The 20,732-nt window shown below is 44.6% G+C and overlaps 1 protein-coding gene across 3 annotated transcripts in view; it reads right to left on the bottom strand.

Annotated features, from left to right (window-relative positions):
- GRK3 (G protein-coupled receptor kinase 3) overlaps window positions 1–20,732 on the bottom strand; it is a 170,740-nt gene that overhangs the window by 55,264 nt on the left and 94,744 nt on the right. For all 3 annotated transcript variants that reach the window (XM_055146585.1, XM_055146586.1, XM_055146587.1), the window contains 4 exons: window positions 20,353–20,454; window positions 18,214–18,288; window positions 6,572–6,633; window positions 1,362–1,413 (listed from right to left, as the gene is read on the bottom strand). In XM_055146585.1, the coding sequence (XP_055002560.1) occupies window positions 1,362–1,413; window positions 6,572–6,633; window positions 18,214–18,288; window positions 20,353–20,454 (291 nt within the window). The remainder of the gene's footprint in view (window positions 1–1,361; window positions 1,414–6,571; window positions 6,634–18,213; window positions 18,289–20,352; window positions 20,455–20,732) is intronic.

Genomic DNA, 20,732 nt, shown 5'->3' with positions numbered 1-20,732 from the left:
CAAATGAGAGGCCCGACTCCTGATAGGGTTTCCCCAAATGACCCTTGACACCCCCGGTCTGCAATCAGGGAGGGGCTTGGGGCCCACAGAGCTCAGGGGTAGTGTCCAGGGGGCAGGAGGACCAGGGGAGACTGCCCATCCCCCGCCCAAGAGACACGGGCAGCAGGAAAAGCTGCCACGCCATCAGGCATGTATGAATGACAGGTCAGAGCCTCTGGTTTCCAGCTCCTGCCAGGAACTGTGCCAGCAAGGGAGGAGGTCAGAAGGCAGCAACAGCAGGGGCAAGGCGTGGGGGTGCGGGGTGGAGAGAACAGACAGACCACTTCTCCCGAGAGTGTTGTTCAAGGGGGGAAGAAAACGAAGTAACAGAACAGCCGAGAATCCCTTTTTCCCAGCTGCAGTCCTTCTGGAAGGGAGATCATAAAGGAGAAGAGAGTTTTTGTCTCTTTTAAAATAGTGTTATAAGGGGCCGGAGCGATAGCACAGCGGGGAGGGTGTTTGCCTTGCATGAGGCCGACCCCAGTTTGATTCCAGCATCCCATAGGGTCCCCTGAACACCGCCAGGAATAATTCCTGAGTGCAGGGCCAGGAATAACCCCTGTAAATCATCGGGTGTGACCCCAAAACAAAACAAAACAAAATTGTGTTAGAAAAGGAAAGTTAGGGACGGGAGACAGGATACAGCAGGTAAGGTGCCTGCCTTGCCCTCAGTCAACCCGGAGTGAATCCCAATGTACCCACAGTGGTTCCCTGAGCACCAACAGGAACGATCCCGAAGCATAAAGTCAGGAGTCAGCCCTGAGTGCACTGCTCTGTGTGTGTGTGTGTGTGTGTGTGTGTTTGTGTGTGTGTGTTTCTTGCCAAAGAAAATAGATAGCAGGAAGCATTTCGTTTGTGGAGATGGATTTTTGTCATCCTCAAAGTAATTTCAAAACAGATGACACCTTGGTCTGGGAAAGGCCGCCATCATTTTTTTTACTACATGATGACACTCAATAAGAAGGAAAAGAAAAGGCACTTCCCAGGACGGCAAAAGACAAGAGCATAAAAAGCATCGGAAGCGAGTAAGAGATTCAGATTTTTTACTACTATTTCCGTTAAAGGGTCGATGACTTCTTAAAATATCCTTTCTTAAACAAACACATTCTTGGCGAATATGAAAATAGAGAATTACAACTCAATTGTTTACCACTGGGTACGGGAGGATGAATGTTTCGTACATGAAGCTGTAAGGAAGACATCTGTTTAGGCCGTGCGGGGTACCCAGGGGAGCAGACTGCGGAATCAAGTATTTTCTCATGGAGTGAAGCCAGAGGGGGTTTTATTTAGAAAGAGCGAAGGAAAGAAAAAATGATACTCACATGGATATTTAATTCTACGTTTTTCCACTGGCAAAATCGAGTGAACTTGTCACTAAAAGAGAATATAAATAATTATTGTAAAGTTAAATACCGTCTCCACTGGGCTCTACAGCACACTGTTGGATAAACTGGAAGTATGCCCATGTGACTGAGCAAGGTTCTTCCTTCCTAGGCGCTGGGGACCAAACCTGGAGCCTCCAACACACAGAGTATCCCTCTTACATGGAGCAGTATCCCTGGCCTTGTACATGTTATTTTTTTCTTTTCCTTGTTTTCAGGCCACACCCGGTGGTGCTCAGGACTCTGCACTCAGGAGACTCAGGAGACTCTGCACTCAGGAATTACTCCTGGCGGTACTCAAGGGACCATATGGGATGCCAGGGATTAAACTCGGGTCAACTGCATGCAAGGCAAGCGCTCTCCGCACTGTATTCTCACTCTGGTCCCTAAACATAGTTTTCTAAAACATTTTTTCACAGAGCATTCACGGCTTTACATTCGAATTCAAATGAGAGACTTCACATTTTTCCTTGACTTGTCTTACGTTACGGTGACATTAAATATTATTTTTATTTATTATTATCATTTCAGCAGTGCATTTACAATGGTGTTATGTACACTTACCTCATCTCACCAACACCAGATGTGCCCATGACCCCACCATGCCTCTGTCACCTCCAGTCCACCTATTTTTTACACACACACACACACACACACACACACACACACACACACACACACACACAGAGTCAAAATCCTCTGTTCTTGGTTTGTACTCAGAATTTGTTCTCAATTATATTATTATGGTATTATTTCAGTTTGCCTAGTTAACATTGTCTCATAGCAGGATACCATGAGCCACATTATCACTTGAATCACATAATTTTATTTTAATCCAGCATATACGGAAAAGATATCCTTTCAACTTGTAGTTAGTATGGGGTGCTTAAGGAGACCATCTGGACTCTTGTTTCTGTTTTGTCTGTTGGGGTCTTTGATCTGCACTGAGAGTACCTTGTGGTGTCAAGAGTTCACATTTTTCAAATGCTCCATAGTTACCGGTGGGTGGTGGTGAATGCCGCCATGGGCAATGGAGATCCAGATGACAAAGCCGAATCAGACCAACCCTACTTCTGAGGAACGGTAAAGGGGGCCGACACGTAAATGGTGCTTGCCATGTGCCAGGTCTGCTCTCTTTCACCCAGCCACTCCCTGACGAGATGCTATCGAGATTCCCATTCTACAGGGGGAAAGAACAAGACTTGCCCAAGAGTCCGGGGAGAGGCCCATTCGGACCTAGACCAAGTCTTGCCCCGTAACTGAAATAAAAGCACTGAAGAGAACCCCTCAGGCTAACTTCCTCAGGGGAGCCCCCATTTGCTCCCACAATTTACTCAACTGCTTGACAAGTGGTTTTTGCATAAAGAAAAGGACTGACCCCCTATCTATTTAAGAAAGATCCTACTTTCTAAAAAAATTAATGAGCTATCAGGTGGTGACAATGATGACAAATTTCTCCCACAAAGAAATATGTCCTAAACGGAATGCTCCTTAAATAAATAAAAAAAATTTTGGGGGGGTGATGGTAAATCTTATCTAGCCCTTAGCATAATTTCTTATAATTGTCACAACACTAAATGTTCTTAGAATAAATGAATAAATACATGAGTGAATTATGAAACAGAATGAAATGGGGGTGGAGTGGAGGAAGAAAGGAGGGAAGGAATTCTTATTAAGTACAAGTGACAGGAATGATCAGTTTTATAACAGACTGCCTTAAGGCATTCCAGCGCCCCAATTCCTTGTTGGAGCCATTTCCTATGCCTTCTAAGAATCTTCTTAAAATTCTTTCTGAGACGAATAATCATGCTGAACATCAAAAACAAATGAATTCTTTGAAATTACGTGCCTTCTTTCGTCCAAAACTCTAAATCTAAAGGGTGTCTTACTGATCTTCCTAATAGCACCGTGAGGCTGACAGAGACAGAAGTACATGCTGAGAGGTAGAGCCTATTTTCCAAACGGTTTTCTGAAGCATGACCCATATATATATTAAAAAAAAAATCATTTCCTTTCCTTGGCCATGGAGCCGCTATGCCGAAGGGGCTGACTTGCCCCCCTGCCCTGTTCCACCGAGTCTGGGTTTCAGAAACAGTGATGGGGGGGGGGGGCCTGGAGTGATAGCATAGCGGGTAGGGCGTTTGCCTTGCACGCGGCTGACCTGGGTTCGATTCCCAGCATCCCATAGGGTCCCCCGAGCACCGCCAGGAGTAATTCCTGAGTGCAGAGTCAGGAGTGACCCCTGTGCATCGCCAGGTGTGACCCAAAAAGGAAAAAAGTTAAAAAACTAAAAAAGAAAGAGTATGAGTTAGGATTCCGTGGCACCCGGTCCTGACATGCAAGTCGGCTGCGGAGGGCTCCCAACCACAGGGAGGGAAACGCTTTGTGGGCCCAAAGCCCAGAGCGCAAACCCTCAGCCCACCCTCTGCTCCTCCACACCACCTCTCCCCACAAAGAAGCCCCCAGCCACACAGGCTCTACTCATTAACGGGGGTCTGAGGGAACCAATTCTCCCTGAGGAAGCAGCCAGGCCCCCCTCAGGCCTATATTTGTGGGGCTCCGTGAGCATTCTTTTTTTTTAATTTTTTATTAGAGGATCACTGTGAGGTACAGTTACAAACTTATGGACTTTGGTGTTTGCATTTCACTCATATAGTGATCATTTACCCATCCCTCCACCAGTGCCCATTCACCTCCACCAATGATCCCAGTATCCCTCCCACCACCCCACCCCATCCCCCACCACCCCACCCTGCCTCTGCGGCAGGGCATTCCCTGTTGTTCTCTCTCCTTTTGGGTGCTGTAGTTTGCAGTAGAGGTGTTGAGTGGCCTCCGTGTTCGGTCTATAGTCTGCTTTCAGCCCGCATCTTCCAACCCTCCGTGAGCATTCTTGCCCGTCAATCCCAATTTAGGACAAGGGGCTGTCCGGACGTGCTTGGCAGAGAAGGGCAGAGCCTGGCCTTCCCAGGGCCTGAGGTGGCCAGAGTCCCCGAGGGTGACCGGCGAGTCTCTGGGCACCCGTGAGGCATCTCCGAGGGAGCGAGGGCCCGGGTGCAGGGAGCGTGGGGGAGCCCACGCCTGCCTCCGGCTTGACTCCTGACTCACTTTAGACGGCTGAGAACAAGCCTCCGGGACCTCATCCCCAGGAGGGAAAGCGTCCCTGTGGGAGGGACACGGCCCGCCTGAAGCAGTCCTGCCTGCCGTGTCCTCGCGTGGCCTCGGGAGGAGGAGGCAGGGAGAGGCGCTCCCGCCGGCCACAGGGACGCTTCCTCCTCGGTGTCCGCCTGCAGCAGGCCGGCCCCTCAGTGCGGGGTGGTGGCGAGGCCGGCAGGTCCCGGGGGGAGGCGTTATTTATGGAGTGCCCACCACACCTTCCCGAACCCGAACTCCACACCGGAGACCTGGCGCAGCGCAGCTCCTGACGGGAACTGGGGAATGTGCTAACCAAAGGCCTGAGTGTGCATACACAGACCGACTTCACGCACACTTCATTTCCATGACGGGCCACTTGTTCCAGAAAGTTCAGCGCGCACTTCCCTAAACTGCAGACGCTCACTGGCATTTCCTGCGGCTGGAGGAGAGGGGATGGCTGAGTCAGCGGGAGAGCAGGCCCCCTCAGGTCTACCTGGGGCCTCAGCCAGCCAGCCAGTCCGTGAAGAATGAGGGGCTCTCTCTCTCCTCATCCCCCATCAACTCTCCCTGCCGCCTGCTGTAGGGGTCACCGAAGGGTGAGGTGAACCTGAGGGCTGGGAAAGGGTCAGAGCTTAAGGCCGACAGCTATGGGGCTGCCCCCCAAGGCTGCACCCAGGCCCGCCGAAACCCTGTTTGGCTCAGCTGCGTTTTGGAAGAGTTCTTGGCTCGACCCGGGGAAGAGTCGTTCACGTGTCTGACCCTTCATTTCTCAACGTGTTGACTCTCCTCCAGGATTAAAATGATCTCGTGAACCCCTGTAGCTGCACAACACAACGTGGTTAGAAATCACTTTACTTCTGTGCTTATGTGGACAGAAAAACTGCAAAGCAGCAGCACTTGTTCCTAAAGGGCAATTACTGAGCAGCTGCAGACGGCTCCGGCAACGAGCCACAATCGTGATGTCAATTGTCTAGAAATTAGCCAAGTTTATGGCAAACATGACAGTCCGTGTGAATGCAGATTCTGTCCCACCCAGCTCCGTGCCCCCCAATGCACTGTCCCCTAGGAATGCCCCCAAATACATTCAAGGATGGACTGATAAGGGCCTGAAGGCACATCAACTGTCCATTTTTTAAAGGCATCCTGAAACGTTTTTCAGAATTTTATGTAGCATGTGCACCCTACAGTTTGAGAACACTCACAGTATATAGGACCACAGACATTCTGCCTATACTTTTAATTCTACAACATTAAGAATCAAGGGGCCAGAAAGATAGGACAAGTATCTTGCCCTGCATGCAGCCAGCCTGCATTCGATCGCCAGCGTCGATAGGGTTGCCCGAGCACCACCAGGAGTGATCCCTGAGTGCAGAGCCAGGAGTTAGCCCTGAGCGGTGCCTGGTGCGGTGCCAAGACAAACAGCAACAACAAAAACAAAACAAAATGAAGTGCAGGCTAGTCCTACCTTGGAGGGGATAATATTTCAAAATCCAAACAAATTAATTAGCTAAATGATAGAGCTGTGCTTGCATTATCAAAGATGTACTAATGAGGGGCTGGAGCGATAGCACAGCGGGTAGGGCGTTTGCCTTGCACGCGGCTGACCTAGGTTCGATTCCCAGCATCCCATATGGTCCCCTGAGCACCGCCAGGGGTAATTCCTAAGTGCAGAGTCAGGAGTAACCCCTGAGCATCTTCGGGTATGATCAAAAAAGAAAAAAAAAAAGATGTACTAATGAGACAATTCTCATGCCCATGTCCTCTCGTTGGCTTACATTTGAGGACATTTTGAAGTGGTAAGAACTAAAGGCCCAAGCACCAGGGCAGTAGGCAAACCCTCTAAATTGTAACAGAAAGACCAGCGCAGAGAGTCTAACAAAAATCCTGGTGCACAGTACACGGTCAGCTAACACTTGTCAAGCAAACCAATCAATACACATTTTAGAGGTGACACTTAATTGGATAAAATGAGGCTCAATATACATGACATTTTTGTATAGGTGCATGAAGTTTCATACCTTTCCATAAATTTTTGAAAAATGTTGCCTCGAAGACTTTCACAAATTTCTTCTATGTATGGCTGGAAAGAATAGAAAAACAATTCCACGCTGCATAAATGAGAATGAATTCAAAGTGAAAAACAAAGAGACTCAGAGGAAAGGATGACCCCCGTGCCCACCCTCAGGCCCCTTGGACTTATCCAGTTTTCACAAATTCTTCATTTGCTAGCTACTGGCCCACTCTACAGCTCATTCCTAGATGGGTAAGGACCAGTCCCTCCTGGCCACTGCATCCCTGCTACCGAAGATGCCTCCCGGTGAGTTACGAACACATCCTAAAGACAGAAGTTGGCCTTGCGGGCATGTCTCCCAGATGCCAGGGGACACCCAGTAAAACCCAGTGCTGGGTTCTGAGTTGTACTGTTTGATGTCTTGAAATTCTAAATGATTTCTAAAGGGAAGAAAAATCTCATACTTTCATTATTCAGTGGGCCCGGTAAGTTATAGAAGCAATTCTATGAATTCGGTATCACATCCAATACGTATCACATCCGCCCACCAACGAGATGGTCAGACTTCTTCGTCAAAACCCTGAATGAATGGTTTGAGGCTCTTCCTGTTCCTGGAGAGAGCTGATATCATTGGGCTACACTAGCACGCGACAGGGACAAACGGAGACGTTACTGGTGCCCGCTTGAGCAAATCGAAGATCAGCGGGAAAACAAGTGGTAAGTGAAGTGCTCCAATAAACCATAATTACAGTTCCTATTAGGTAATGAGGATGATTGTAACTTATCGGCCTCAATACTGAATTGTTGGTTTTTTTTTTTTAATGGTCTTTGGCCACACCCAATGGTTCACAGTGCTTACTGCTGGTTCTGCACTCAGAGATCACTCCTAATAAGGCTCAGGGGCCCAAATGGAGTGCCAGGGTTCGAACCCGGGCCGGCTGCATGCAAGGCAAGCATCCTCACTGTGTGCTATCTCTCCAGCTTCCTCAACACTGAGTTTCAAAGATGAAAAATTAAGGAAACAAAGACTGAAATTTTTTGATAAGCTATTTGACTTATTGGTTGTCTACCTCTTAAAGTGATAGAATATAACCAGAGGTGACCACAGGTGGATTACTCCCAGTCCTCCTTTTGTACTGAAGGAGACTGTGGTGTTGTGAGTAGGTGTGTCCCCAAGTTTTTGAACAAGTTCCAGGCTACATGGAGATGATAGCCAGGACTTCTGGCCCACTAATGTACTGTTATAATCTGCAATGGAAAAAGCACCTCCTTTCAGGGCGGAGAGACAGCACAGCGAGGAGGGGGTTTGCCTTGCCCGCAGCCGACCATCCTGGGTTTGATCCCCAGCATCCCATATGGTCCCCTAAACACCACCAAGAGATTCTTTTTTTTTCTTTTTGAGTCACACCCAGCGATGCTCAGGGGTTCCTCCTGGCTCTGCACTCGGGAATTACTCCTGGGGACCATATGGGATGCTGGGAATCGAACCCGGGTTGGCCACGTGCAAGGCAAATGCCCTCCCTGCTGTGCTATCGCTCCAGCCCCCACCACCAAGAGATTCTTGAGTGCAGAGCCAGCAGTGAGCCCTGAGCATCACCAGATGTGCTCCCCACCCCCCCAAAAATGTATCCTTCCATCTCATTTTGTTCTACACAGTATCAAACAAGTGATCCAAACTTTCCTCTCCTATAGTATGCCCTTCAAATGAAGAACATACACATATCAAATGTCAACATTCTACAGTTCAGAACCAACTCAAGTTGTCAAGTCTTGGAAAACTGCTCAACACCCTAAACTCGTGGAATGATGTGAAGTGACGATTTTCTGTGTCTTCATAGAAATTCTTAAGATTAAATCTGATCTCTGCAAAGCTGTAAAACAGAAGGAACTCGACAGAAGCCACAGAGACACAACAGGAGAAAGAGACACAGCCACCCACAGCTCTTGTGGGTGCCCATCCTGCTGCCCATCGCAGAAAGGAGACGGCTGAGTTGGCCGGCACTGCCCACACGGTCCTGCCAGGGTTTAGGGCCTGGCCCCAACGCCAAAGCTGGGAGGCTCCGCCCTTCTCTGGTCAAGGGGAAAACCAAGCTATCAAAAATTCTCTCCAGGGGGCTGGAGCAATAGCACAGCGGGGAGGGCGTTTGCCTTGCACGCGGCCGACCCGGGTTCGATTCCCAGCATCCCATATGGTCCCCTGAGCACCGCCAGGGGTAATTCCTGAGTGAAGAGCCAGGAGTAACCCCTGTGCATTGCTGGGTGTGACCCAAAAAGCAAAAAAAAAAAAAAATTCTCTCCAGCTTTGATCGACTGATGCAAGATGAAATGTAATATGGATCTGAGACCACTCTCCTACAAAGGAAGACCCCCAGGACCACAGCTCATTCTCACAGGCCCAAAAGTTAGGAACAGATGAAAAAGATCGAGCGCTCAAAGATCTATGAAAAGGCTACCTTTGTACATCCCAGATTTTTTACTTATAAATATGATTATAATGACTCGTGTTTTATCCAACACCTCACACTCTGACTAATAGCATAAAAGGTCAAGGTCACTGGAAATTCTTAAGATTAAATATGATATGCAAATTGCCTATTCTTCATTAGGAAGGAACTACAGAGTCTGCCGGCGTGGCAGTGCAAGAGCCAGAGAGCAACAGAGAGATCATGAACAAACAACTTCCCCTCTCGCCCTCGGTTCCCTGATTGCCACATCTAATTTGCAAGGCCCCTTGTGAAAGCGAAGTTAAGATTGAGGAAACGGAGAGTCACGCATGCGGCTGGCACACTTCCCGGCACGCAAATGTGCCTATATCAATATTTATTTCTAAAGTCAATTTTCGGAAAGGAAAAAATTAAAACAATTTAGAAAAAGTAAGAGAGTGCTCCCGCCCCGAGGGACCCAGCCCTGGCAGCTGACCTCCACTACCCCACCGAGGCCACGCTCCAGGCCGCTTTCCACACGCTCGGGCCGAGCCTCATGCATAGGTGAACATATTCCTGGACCCATGTGACACATCATCATAAAGGGAAATATATATATCCATCCTCTTGGAGAGCCCAGCAAGCTACCGAGAGTATCCCACCCACACGGAAGAGCCTGGCAAGCTCCCTGTGGCGTATTCAATATGCCAAATACAATAACAATAATAGGTCTCCTTCCCCTGACCCTGAAAAGAGCCTCCAATCATTGAAAAAAAAAATGAGTATGGAGAGGCTGCTAAAATCTCAGGGCTGGGACGAATGGAGACGTTACTGGTGCCTGCTCCATTAAATCGATGAACAACGGGATGACAGTGATACAGTGATTGATAGTGTATTTACTTCCAAGGTATTTTTCTTTTACTTTGTCATTTCTTGATTTAAGAAAGAAAGAAAGAAAGAAAGAAAGAAAGAAAGAAAGAAAGAAAGAAAGAAAGAAAGAAAGAAAGAAAGAAAGAAAGAAAGGGAGGAAGGAAGGAAGGATGAAAGAAAGAAAGAAAGAAAGAAAGAAAGAAAGAAAGAAAGAAAGAAAGAAAGAAAGAAAGAAAGAAAGAAAGAAAGAAAGAAAGAAAGAAAGAAAGAAAGAAAGAGGGAAATTCAAATCAGGTATCATACTTGCTGATTTCAAAACATAGTCACCATACACTAGAACAGTATAGTATATAGTACTGAACCTAAGCACGGATATTATAGCGGGGGATATGGACTGAAATAATCTAGATGTAAATCCACCATGCCTTTATGGTCAACTAATCTCTAACATAGGGATGCTGTCTCATTTGCCAAGGCGTCAAAAATCAGATGGGCGTAATGCGATTCAGAGACAACCGCTAGACTAGAGCTGTCACTGACTGGATTCCACAGGACGTCAAAAGACCGCGTGGCCGCCAACCAACGAGATGGTCAGACTTCTTCATCAAAACCCTGAATAAACGATTGGAGGCTTTTCCTGTTCCTGGAGCGAGCAGATATCATTGAGCTATACTAGCATGTGACAGGGACAAATGGAGATGTTAGGCGCCCGCTCGATCGAAGATCAACGGGATGACAAGTGATACAAGTGATACAATCTCTAACAAGGCCACCAAGAATACACAGTGGGTAACGGATAGTGTCTTTGGTAACAGATCCACACGGAATGAAATTAAACTCTATCGATACATTGAAACAGCACACTTACCAAAATATACAGGGACAAAAGCTCGCAAGCAATGATTTCTTTAATCTGACATCAAAACCTCCAGGGGGAAGAAATTCAAAACTAGACCATTGGGACTGCATCACACCAAAAAGTTCTTACACCAAATAATAAAATAAAGTTAACATTCAGGATAGAATAAAAAAAAAAGTAACGTGGAGTTCATGCGCAATTCAATCAGCTTAAAGTACAGCTGAGTAAGTAGCAGTACTCCTACATTACTTATTTTATTTTATTTTATTTTATTTTGCTTTTTGGGTCACAGCCGGCAATGCACAGGGGTTATTCCTGGCTCATGCACTCAAGAATTACCCTGGTGATACTCGAGGGATCATATGGGATGCTGGGAATCGAACCCTGGTCACCCGCGTGCAAGGCAAACGCCCTACCCGCTGTGCTACACCTCCAGCCCCAGTACTCCTACATTATTACTGTAGCACTGTAGCACTGTTATCCCGTTGTTCATTGATTTGCTCAAGTGGGCACCAGTAACATCTCCATTGTGAGACTTGCTGTTACTGTTTTTTGCATATCGAATACGCCATGGGTAGCTTGCCAGGCTCTGCCGTGTGGGCGGGAGATACTCTCAGTAGCTTGCCAGGCTCTCTGAGAGGGACGGAGGAATCCTACATTTGTTTGTTTGTTTGTTTTTTATAAAAAGTTCTTACACCACAGGAAATGATTGACAAAGTGAAAACAAAATGGATGGAACAGAAGAAAATATTTATAAGCCATGTACCTTATAAAGGACCAACTTGTAAGGGACCAATTTCCAAAATATTTAAGGAACTAAACTAAATAGGAGCAATTAAATAATTTGATTTTGAAAAATAGATGAAGGTCCCAAATAGGCATCTTTTGAAAAAAAAGATATACAAATGGTGGAACAGATATACATGGAAAGGTGCTCAGGATCCTAGTTCTCAGGGTGATGCAAATCAAAACCCAGTGAGATAATAGCCCAGGTACGCAGGAATGGTTATTATCCAAGTGAAAAGAGATTACAAGTGTTATCAATGATCGCTCTTTGTGGGATGCAAACTGAGACAACCTCTAAGCAAGATAGCATGGAGGTTCCTCAAAGCATCAAAAATGAAACTATTATATTATTCTGCAACACTACTTCTTACTGTACATAGAAAACAGGTTAGTGTCTTGAAGAGACATTTATATTCCCAAGTTCACACCATAATTCACAAGAGCCCACATATGAAAGCAAGTTAGGTGTATGTCAGTGGTTGATAAAGAAGATGCAGTTTGGAGACTTTTCCTGCTTCTGAATAATTACTGGGTCAACAGATAAATCAAAGAAATTACTTTAAACCACCCAAGACCAATAAAGCTTAACAGATGAGCTATCAGATCTTATGAGAAGCAGAAAAAGCAATATTAAGAGGGAAGGTAATAGCAAAACTGGTCCACATCAATAAACATTGAAAGTGCCAACTGAAACAATTCCATCTGAAGAAACTAGAAAAAATAAAAACATACGAGGCCTAAGTCCACTTAAAAATGGAAGTATAAAATCAGAGCTGAAGTAAATAAAAGAAAAACAAAATGGATGCTATAAAAGATCAATAAAACCAAAAGCTGGCTCCTAGAGAAGATGAACAGAATTTATAAAACCCCATAAAAGAGAAAACCCAAATTTAAAAAATAATATAAAATCTGATTTCATATGATTTTTGAAATGAATATGAAATATGAGCTATGAAAGAAACAAAGTCACACAAAAGAAACTATAGAAACAATAATTAGATACTACTATGAGTTTCTATTTGCAAATAAATTTTTAACAATCTAGAAGAAATGGAGCCAATTTTAAACTCATACACTCTTCAAAACTTAACTGAGCTTAAACAGATCATTCACAAGTACTGCAATTAAAAAAAATCTCCCTTAGAATAAGAGTAGTAGAGATAAGAACCAGGGGGTCTGCCCCACAGCTTGGAAACTGGCCTCACATGCTGGGGGACAAGGCAGCTGAGATAGAGAAGGGAACACCAAGTAGAGGATGTTGGAGGACCCACTCGCGTTGAAAGCTGCGTGCCGAAAGTAGACTATAGACCGAACATGATGGCCACTCAATACCTCTTTTGCAAACTACAACACCCAAAAGGAGAGAGAACAAAAGGGAATGCCCTGCCACAGAGGCAGGGTGGGGTGGTGCGGGTTGGGGTGGGGATGGTGGGAGGGATACTGGGAACACTGGTGGAGGAGAATGGGCACTGGTGTGGGGATGCAAATGATCACTGTATGACTAAATTGCAAAGATGAAAGTTCATAAGTTTGTAACTGTAAAAAAAGTATGACAATTATTTAATATATTGTATTGGCAACCTTAGTCATAAGTAAAAATAGCAATGATTTTTCTCTCTTAAACAAACAAACAGAATAAGAACCCAGGGTCAGAGGGTGGTATTTACAAATTTTACCAAACTTTCAAGAAGATCTAACACATATTCCTCACAAGGTCTTCCAAACTCTGAAGGGGAGGGAAGATTCCCAAACATATTTTTTGGTTAGTTTTGGAGCCATGCCCAGTTCAAGGGCAACTAAAGTCTTGATGCTTGGGAGGAACTTGGAACTACGCAGTGTCAGGGACTGAGTCTGGGGCTACTGTGTGCACGGAGGCCCTGAGCCCATTGAGCTATTTCTCCCGTCCTCCCCAACGCATCCCATTTAACACTACGACTCTGGTGCCCACGCCAAGCAAGGACAATCCCAAGACAAAACAAAGCAAAACAAAACCTACTGTCCGGTATCTTTGGTAAACATAGATGCAAAAGCATTCAATAAGATTTTAGCAAACCAACCCCAACAATATCTTCAGAGAATGACTCACCGTGGCCAGATGGGCTCAGTATTCTCAGGCACATTAATGAATGTAAAACACACCATCAACAAAAGAATGAAACAGCACAGCGTCATACCAGTAGGTTCTGAGAAGGCACTTGACAACACCCAACCCCCCGACAGCTACTGACACACACACAAACACACAAATCTCAATAAACTGGGTCAAGAACCAACATACCTCGATAGAATAAAGGCTCTGTGTGACAAAGCCACAGCTAACATCACAATAACATTGGCTCAGCAAGAAAGTCCACACTCATCACTACTATTCAACAGAGTTTTGGAAGTCCACATCATAGCAATCACACAAGAGAAAGATGACAGGAGTTCAAATTGGAAAAGAAGACTTAAAACCACCAATATTCACATGATATATATAATATACATAGAAATTTGTAATGATGCCACTAAAAACTATTAGAAATACAGATGGAGACATAATACAAGGGCTGGGGTCCGGTGTGCTGTAGGCCTCAGTCCCCTCGTTGATGCCACATCACCAAGAACAGCCCTGGCAGCCCCCTGAGCACCACCAGGGCTCTGGAGATCTCCAGGGAGTCCCTCGTACCACAGGACCTACGTAACAGCACATCCTTTGACTCCAGCATTGAACCAGGATCCTGGTTAGCCAGGAATCACCGGAAGTGGCTCCTGGGTGCCCTGAGCACTATCTGGAAGCAGCATCTCACACACATGCACACACGCACGCACACAAATAAAATAGTAACAGATGAATACAGCGAGGTGGCAAGACATTAAGTCAATATGCAAAAATGAATTGTATTCCCAAGTGCAAAACCTGAATTATAGGAAGGAAAGATTAAGGAAACAACCCCACTTACAACTGCATCACAAAAGATAAAATACCTGGGTATAAACTTAATGAGTAAAAGATCTATACACTGACAGTCATGAGACACTGTTAAAAATACACAAGAACGCAAAGAACTGGAAAGATACATTGTTTTTGAAATGGAAGTATGAACACTTTTTTTTTTTTTTTGCTTTTTGGGTCACACCCAGTGATGCTCAGGGGTTACTCCTGGCTTTGCACTCAGGAATTACTCCTGGCGGTGCTTGGGGGACCATATGGGATGCCGGGGATCGAACCCGGGTCGGCCGCGTGCAAGGCAAACGCCCTACCCGCTGTGCTATCACTCCGGCCCCTGAACACTGTTTAAATGACCATATTACAGGACTGGAGCGATAGCACAGTGGGTAGGGCCTTTGCCTTGCATGTGGCCAACCCGGGTTCGACTCCTCCGCCCCTCTCGAAGAGCCTGGCGAGCTACCGAGAGTATCCCGTCCGCACAGCAGAGCCTGGCAAGCTACCCGTGGCCTATTCAATATGCCAAAAACAGTAACATGAAATCTCACAATGGAGACGTTACTGGTGCCCGCTTGAGCAAATCGATGGGCAACAGGACAACAGTGATACAGTGTTATTACAGAAAGCTATGAACAGATTCGATGCAATCCCAATCTAATAGTGTTTTAGGAAACAGAACAGTCCTAAAATGTATACAATAGAGGCACAGGAGAGTTCAAATATCCAAAGCAATCCTGAGTCTAAAAGATAAACGAAAAAGGAAGGGCGGGCAGGGGAGACAGATCAAAGGGCTTTTCATGCTTCACATGAAACAGCTCCACGTTCAATCCTGGGCACCACAGAGTCCCCGAGCACTGCCAGAGTTATTATAACTATAGGAGGTGACAAATATGCCAACTCACTGGTTAAGTTAATCATTTCATAAGTGACAGCACATATCAAAATATCCTGTATACCTTAAATTATATGCAAGTCTTATTTGTTAATTAGCCCTCAACCAAAATTGCAATTCCAACAACTTCAATCAACTTTGTAGCTAGCTAATGTGCCTCTAATACAGCTATGTTCTTCTAATGGTATATATTACACTGAATTGGGACTGATTTTAACCCCTTATTTTAACCTAACAATAAACCTCAATTTAACTTAAATTCTCTATGATGCTTATATATACCAATCTATGTTGCATGTATTAATTTATTTCTTCTTTCATTCACTTGGTTAATTTGGTATATGTAGTGTTATGGGCTGGAGTGATAGCATAGCAGGTAGGGCGTTTGCCTTGCATGCAGCCGACCCGGGTTCGATTCCTCTGTCCCTCTTGGAGAGCCCGGCAAGCTACCGAGAGTATCCCACCCACACAGCAAACCTGGCAAGCTACCCGTGGTCTATTCAATATGCCAAAAACAGTAACAACAAGTCTCACAATGGAGACGTTACTGGTGCCCGCTCGAGCAAATTGATGAGCAATGGGATGACAGTGTTATAGTGATAACTTAAATTCATTATTAAAGTACTAACTCTAACTCTCCTTCACTTTAAATAAGAACACTGCCCACTCTGTATCTATTTTACATTTATTTTTAAGTGAACAAATTGTTCAAGCATTTTAAAAAGATAAACTGATGAATCGTCTAAATGAATATCCTTGCAGGCCTGAAAATAATCCCGATGCACTTTGCATATCATCTGAAGATTTTTTTCCATATTATTCACATTCCAGGAAAAGCCAAAAATGAAGGTTCTGAAACCCACATATTGTGAGGTACTGCTGATCAATCTTGCACTCAGTTTGACTAGAAGACAGTCTACAAAAACCAAGTCAGGGTCAGTCGAAATCCAAATTCTGATACGGAAATACAATGGAGACAACCCAAAGCTGCTACTTCCACTACCTGTGCTGTGGTTGTGACAGCAGTGATAAGAGTGACAAGATAAGCATCAGCGGAGCTGGGAACCGGAACCAGGGCCTCACACAGGAACCAGGGTTTCACAAGGCTGGGTCAGTGCTGTGCTGCACCACGGAGACCCATCCCTGAGCCCCACACTGCACGGTCTGAATGTAAAATACCTCCCAAGAGCTGACATTCCAGCGCACCCAATGGGTGATGCGGTTAGAGCACATTTTCTCACTGAATCCTTATGAGAGGAAGAGCCCCCCCCGGACATCTTCCCTCACAGGTGAGAAAACAGAACATAGGAAAAGTCACCGTGTTGGCCCAAAGTCTCCAGCGACTCCCCGGGGATCTAAACCAGCAAATGAAATCAGAGCCCAGGGGCAATGACCAGCGAACCTTACACAGGGAGGTCTCACATTTTAAGATCAGTCCACCTCATTCTTTTAGCAAAGGGCTAATATGCAATTTGTCACTCCATATGAATGTTTTCTCTCGGAGAGCCCAGCAAGCTACCAAGAGCATCCCGCCCGCACGGCAGAGCCTGGCAAGCTCCCCGTGGCATATTCAATATGCCAAAAACAGTAATAAGTCTCACAATGGAGACGTTACTGGTGCCCACTCGAGCAAAATTGCTGAACAATGGGATGACAGTGCTAACAGTGCTAGTGAATGTTTTAAGAGCAAAATTTAGCAACTGCTCTAGAGAATAATCAGATTCCTTTTGCAGAAGTAAGTGGTTCCCATCATAAGGCACCAAAGCCAAAAAAAAAAAATCTGTAAATGACTAATAAAAGAATAAATTAACCCTCTGGGCTTATGAAAGTCACTATGTTCATTAACGTGCTGCATTCTTTCTTAATTTTTAAGAAATTCTTAGACACAAAAAGTGCATTATCCACTGGAAACTTTGAACATGTTCTTGCACGCTGGAAAGCTCTCGGGCTGGAAAAGGCTGCAGGAGAAGAAGCCATTCATCTAAGGAGCAGCAAACAGAACCGGCCTTTGATTGTTTCGGTTCCCAAGTTCTACTGCAAGTCTCTGGGACTGTGGTATATTCAAGACACGAGAAGGCAAAGTAAAATCCAGTTCCTCGGTGAGACTCCAAGGTTGTTGAAACATTTACTCCCGCTTCTTTTTTTTTTTTGTCTTGCTCTGGGGCCACACCCAGTGGTGTTCAAGGACTGCTCCCAGCTCTGTGCTCCGGGATTACTTCTACCGTGCTTGGGGGGTACAATGTGGTGCCAGGAATCTAAACCAGGCCTCATGCACGTAACATGCACTCAGCCCAATTGAACTATTCCTCTGGTCTCATCATTCAACTTTTTTTTTTTGCTTTCTGAGTCACACCTGACGATGCACCGGGGTTACTCCCAGCTCTGCATTCAGGAATTATTCCTGGTGGTGCTCAAGGGACCACTCATGATGAACCTGGGTGGGCCGTATGCAAGGCAAACGCCCTACCCGCTGTGTTATTGCTCCAGTCCTTCATCATTTGACTCTGGCTTCTCGACAATGAATAACCGCCATAGGCATCAACATCTCCATCACTAAAAATTAACCCTATAATGTCCTTACTTAGCACAGTTACCCAGAATGGCAAATGGGGGAAAGGTTCTTCTCTCCCTTAAACATCTTTTCAAGATTGACTCATAGAAAATATTATTAGAATGCTCTGGTGACCTTTTTGGGGAAAAAATCTCTACTTACTAAGGATGTTGACAAAAGAGGACATTTCACTGAGAATCAGCAAGTAACTCCATCCACCCCAGATCCACCTCTAGGAGAGAACAGCCTCACACACCAACAAGTAAACGTGCAGAGAGAATGTCACAGTCCAAGGTTAAGTGAATTAAATAAAGTTATTTTGAAATTGCTTTATCTTACCTGAAAAAGAGTTGATGTCACTTCTTTCTTGGATAGGTGGATTTGTACATGTTCTACAGCTTGCTTTGAGAATTGCTTTTAAAAATTAAAAAAAAATAGTATTTTTTCATGTAGGAGATATAACAAACATCTGTATATAATATCATAACATACAATTTAACACAATGAGTCAACTGTACTCTCTATGGTGGTAATAATTTATGCAGGCTTTAAATAACTGATGGGTATAGCAGGACCTATAGCACAGTGGGTAGTGCATTTGCCTTGCATGTGGCCGACATGGGTTTGATCCCCGAAATTCCATATGGTCCTCCGAGCACCTCCAGGAGTGATTCCTGAGTGCAGAACCAGGAGTAACCCCTGAGCATCGCTGGGTGTGACCCCAAAAGCCAAAAACCACTGAAAACATTTAAAAATAAAAAAATAAAATCTGATGGATACTTGTAAAGATAAAGGCTGCAGGTTAGGAAAAGTCTTATTCCAGCCACAGCAGAGGAAAAATGGTTCTAAGAGAATGGAAATAACACTCATGAGAACTATAAACGCTATCCTTCCCCGAAACTTCAAATGTTGTCTTCTTTAATAATGCACAGTAAGACGAAAATTTAAGATGCACATGATATTGCTAAAAACTCTCTGAAAGTTTACTGAGCTACAGAAATCCTAAAAGCCTGCTTCATGAGCGGAGGGGAGAAGGCAGAGGGAATAGAGAAGGGATCACTAAGAAAATGATGGCTGGAGGAATCAGTCGGGATGGGAGATGCGTGCCGAAAGTAGATAATGGACCAAACATGATGACCTCTCAGTGCCTGTGTTGCAAGCCATAATGCCCAAAAGTAGAGAGAGAGTCTGGGGAGACTGCCATGGAGGCAGGGGGAGAGTGGGGAAGGGGGGTATACCGGGGATATTGGTGGTGGGGGATGTGCACTGGTGGAGGTATGGGTGGTTCGATCATTGTGAGCTTGTAACCCAAACATGAAAGCTTGTAACTATCTCACGGTGATCCAACAAAATTAAAAAAAAAAAAAAGGGACAGTGGATTTCCCATTGAACATCTGGCATTTGCTACCTTCAACCATTCTCCAGCGAGGTGGCAAGACACTGCATCAACAACCAGCTCGAGCTTGGGCTTTCTGCTACCGTCCATGCTCACAACCAATGACGCTCAACTGAACTTTCTGTGCGAATGGAGACGTCTGGCAGACCCCAGAGCCATTAACACACATGGCTACCGAGTGCTTGGAACGTGGCTCAACAGACATATTTTCCAAGGCATGCAATCCACCCAGTCCAGGGAGTAGGAGGGTACTGGAACAACTGGGGGTCGGGGGAATGTGCTGTAGTAGTCTTGGATACAATTTCTCTGGTTTTTTTTCCTGAAGAAACAGGATTTCTGGGGAGAGGTGTCAAGTGATTCTTTTTTTCCTTAAAGGGGGGGGAGCAACTAGGTTTGGGAATTTTCCCTCAAGAAGTGAAGACTTCAATTTCAAATTCTATTTGATTTAAATTGCTAAATTGCCTAGTGGTTATCACGCTACCCAGAGCAGACCAGGATTTTTTAGCCCACTGTTTTGGAAAACAACCTTAATGCAGAAATATTACATGATAAAGTTTTATTACTAGTTATTCCACTCATCCCTGGTAGAATAACTTCCTAAGAATCTAGTTTATTGTAGCGACAAAATTGGATTGTGTACCTCATTTATGAGAGGAAAAGTTATTTCAAAAATTGCTTAACAATTGAAAAAATTAGTGCAGTAATGATAATCTTCCTTATGAAGTCAAATAAACCACTTAAGATTTATATTTATCAGTATTTGATTAGCTTAATTGTTAAAGTATAGCTGAATTTAAAATAATAAAGACTAATTTCCTTTAGAAACTCTAGAATTGAGATTAGCCTTTCCTTCCACTGATCTGAATCAGTAACTTCTTTCTTCTGCTTTTGGAAATATACCACAGGCATCAAATTTTGGACCAGCATTATAAGGAAACAAACAACAAAACACAAGAAATGGGGGTCATCCTATACAAGGACTGTAAACATCTTCCTCCTATTTTATATTCACCCTGGAAACACTGACTATTCCTATTGTCTCAAACTCATCCGTACTTAAGTAACAGTACAAAAATACTTACATGCGAACAAGATAGCAGCTCTTTCATGATATAAGTATCATAAATTTTTCGACTTCTACAAAGGCGATCTTCTTCATTGTCAAGCTTTTCATATTCTTTTATCTAGATTTTTAAAAATTATCATAGTTAGGTATGTTCCTAGAAACTTATTTATTTGACGATATTACTGGCTCAAGCAAAAACCACTTCCACATAAGATCAAGCAAATTACTGAATTGGCTATTCAACAGGAAACTACTTCTAATGTTGTAATAATGAAGTTGGAATAATTTAAATTCAACTTGAATATACAGATGGACTTTTTCCTATGATGAAGCTCATCACTTAAATATAGAAACACAATATTAGGAAACAAATGCTGCCATGGTTACAATTATCTT

This window comes from Sorex araneus, chromosome 9 (genome assembly GCF_027595985.1).
Source record: "Sorex araneus isolate mSorAra2 chromosome 9, mSorAra2.pri, whole genome shotgun sequence".
Lineage (NCBI taxonomy): Eukaryota > Metazoa > Chordata > Mammalia > Eulipotyphla > Soricidae > Sorex > Sorex araneus.
This window is presented reverse-complemented; position numbering and strand designations above follow the sequence as displayed.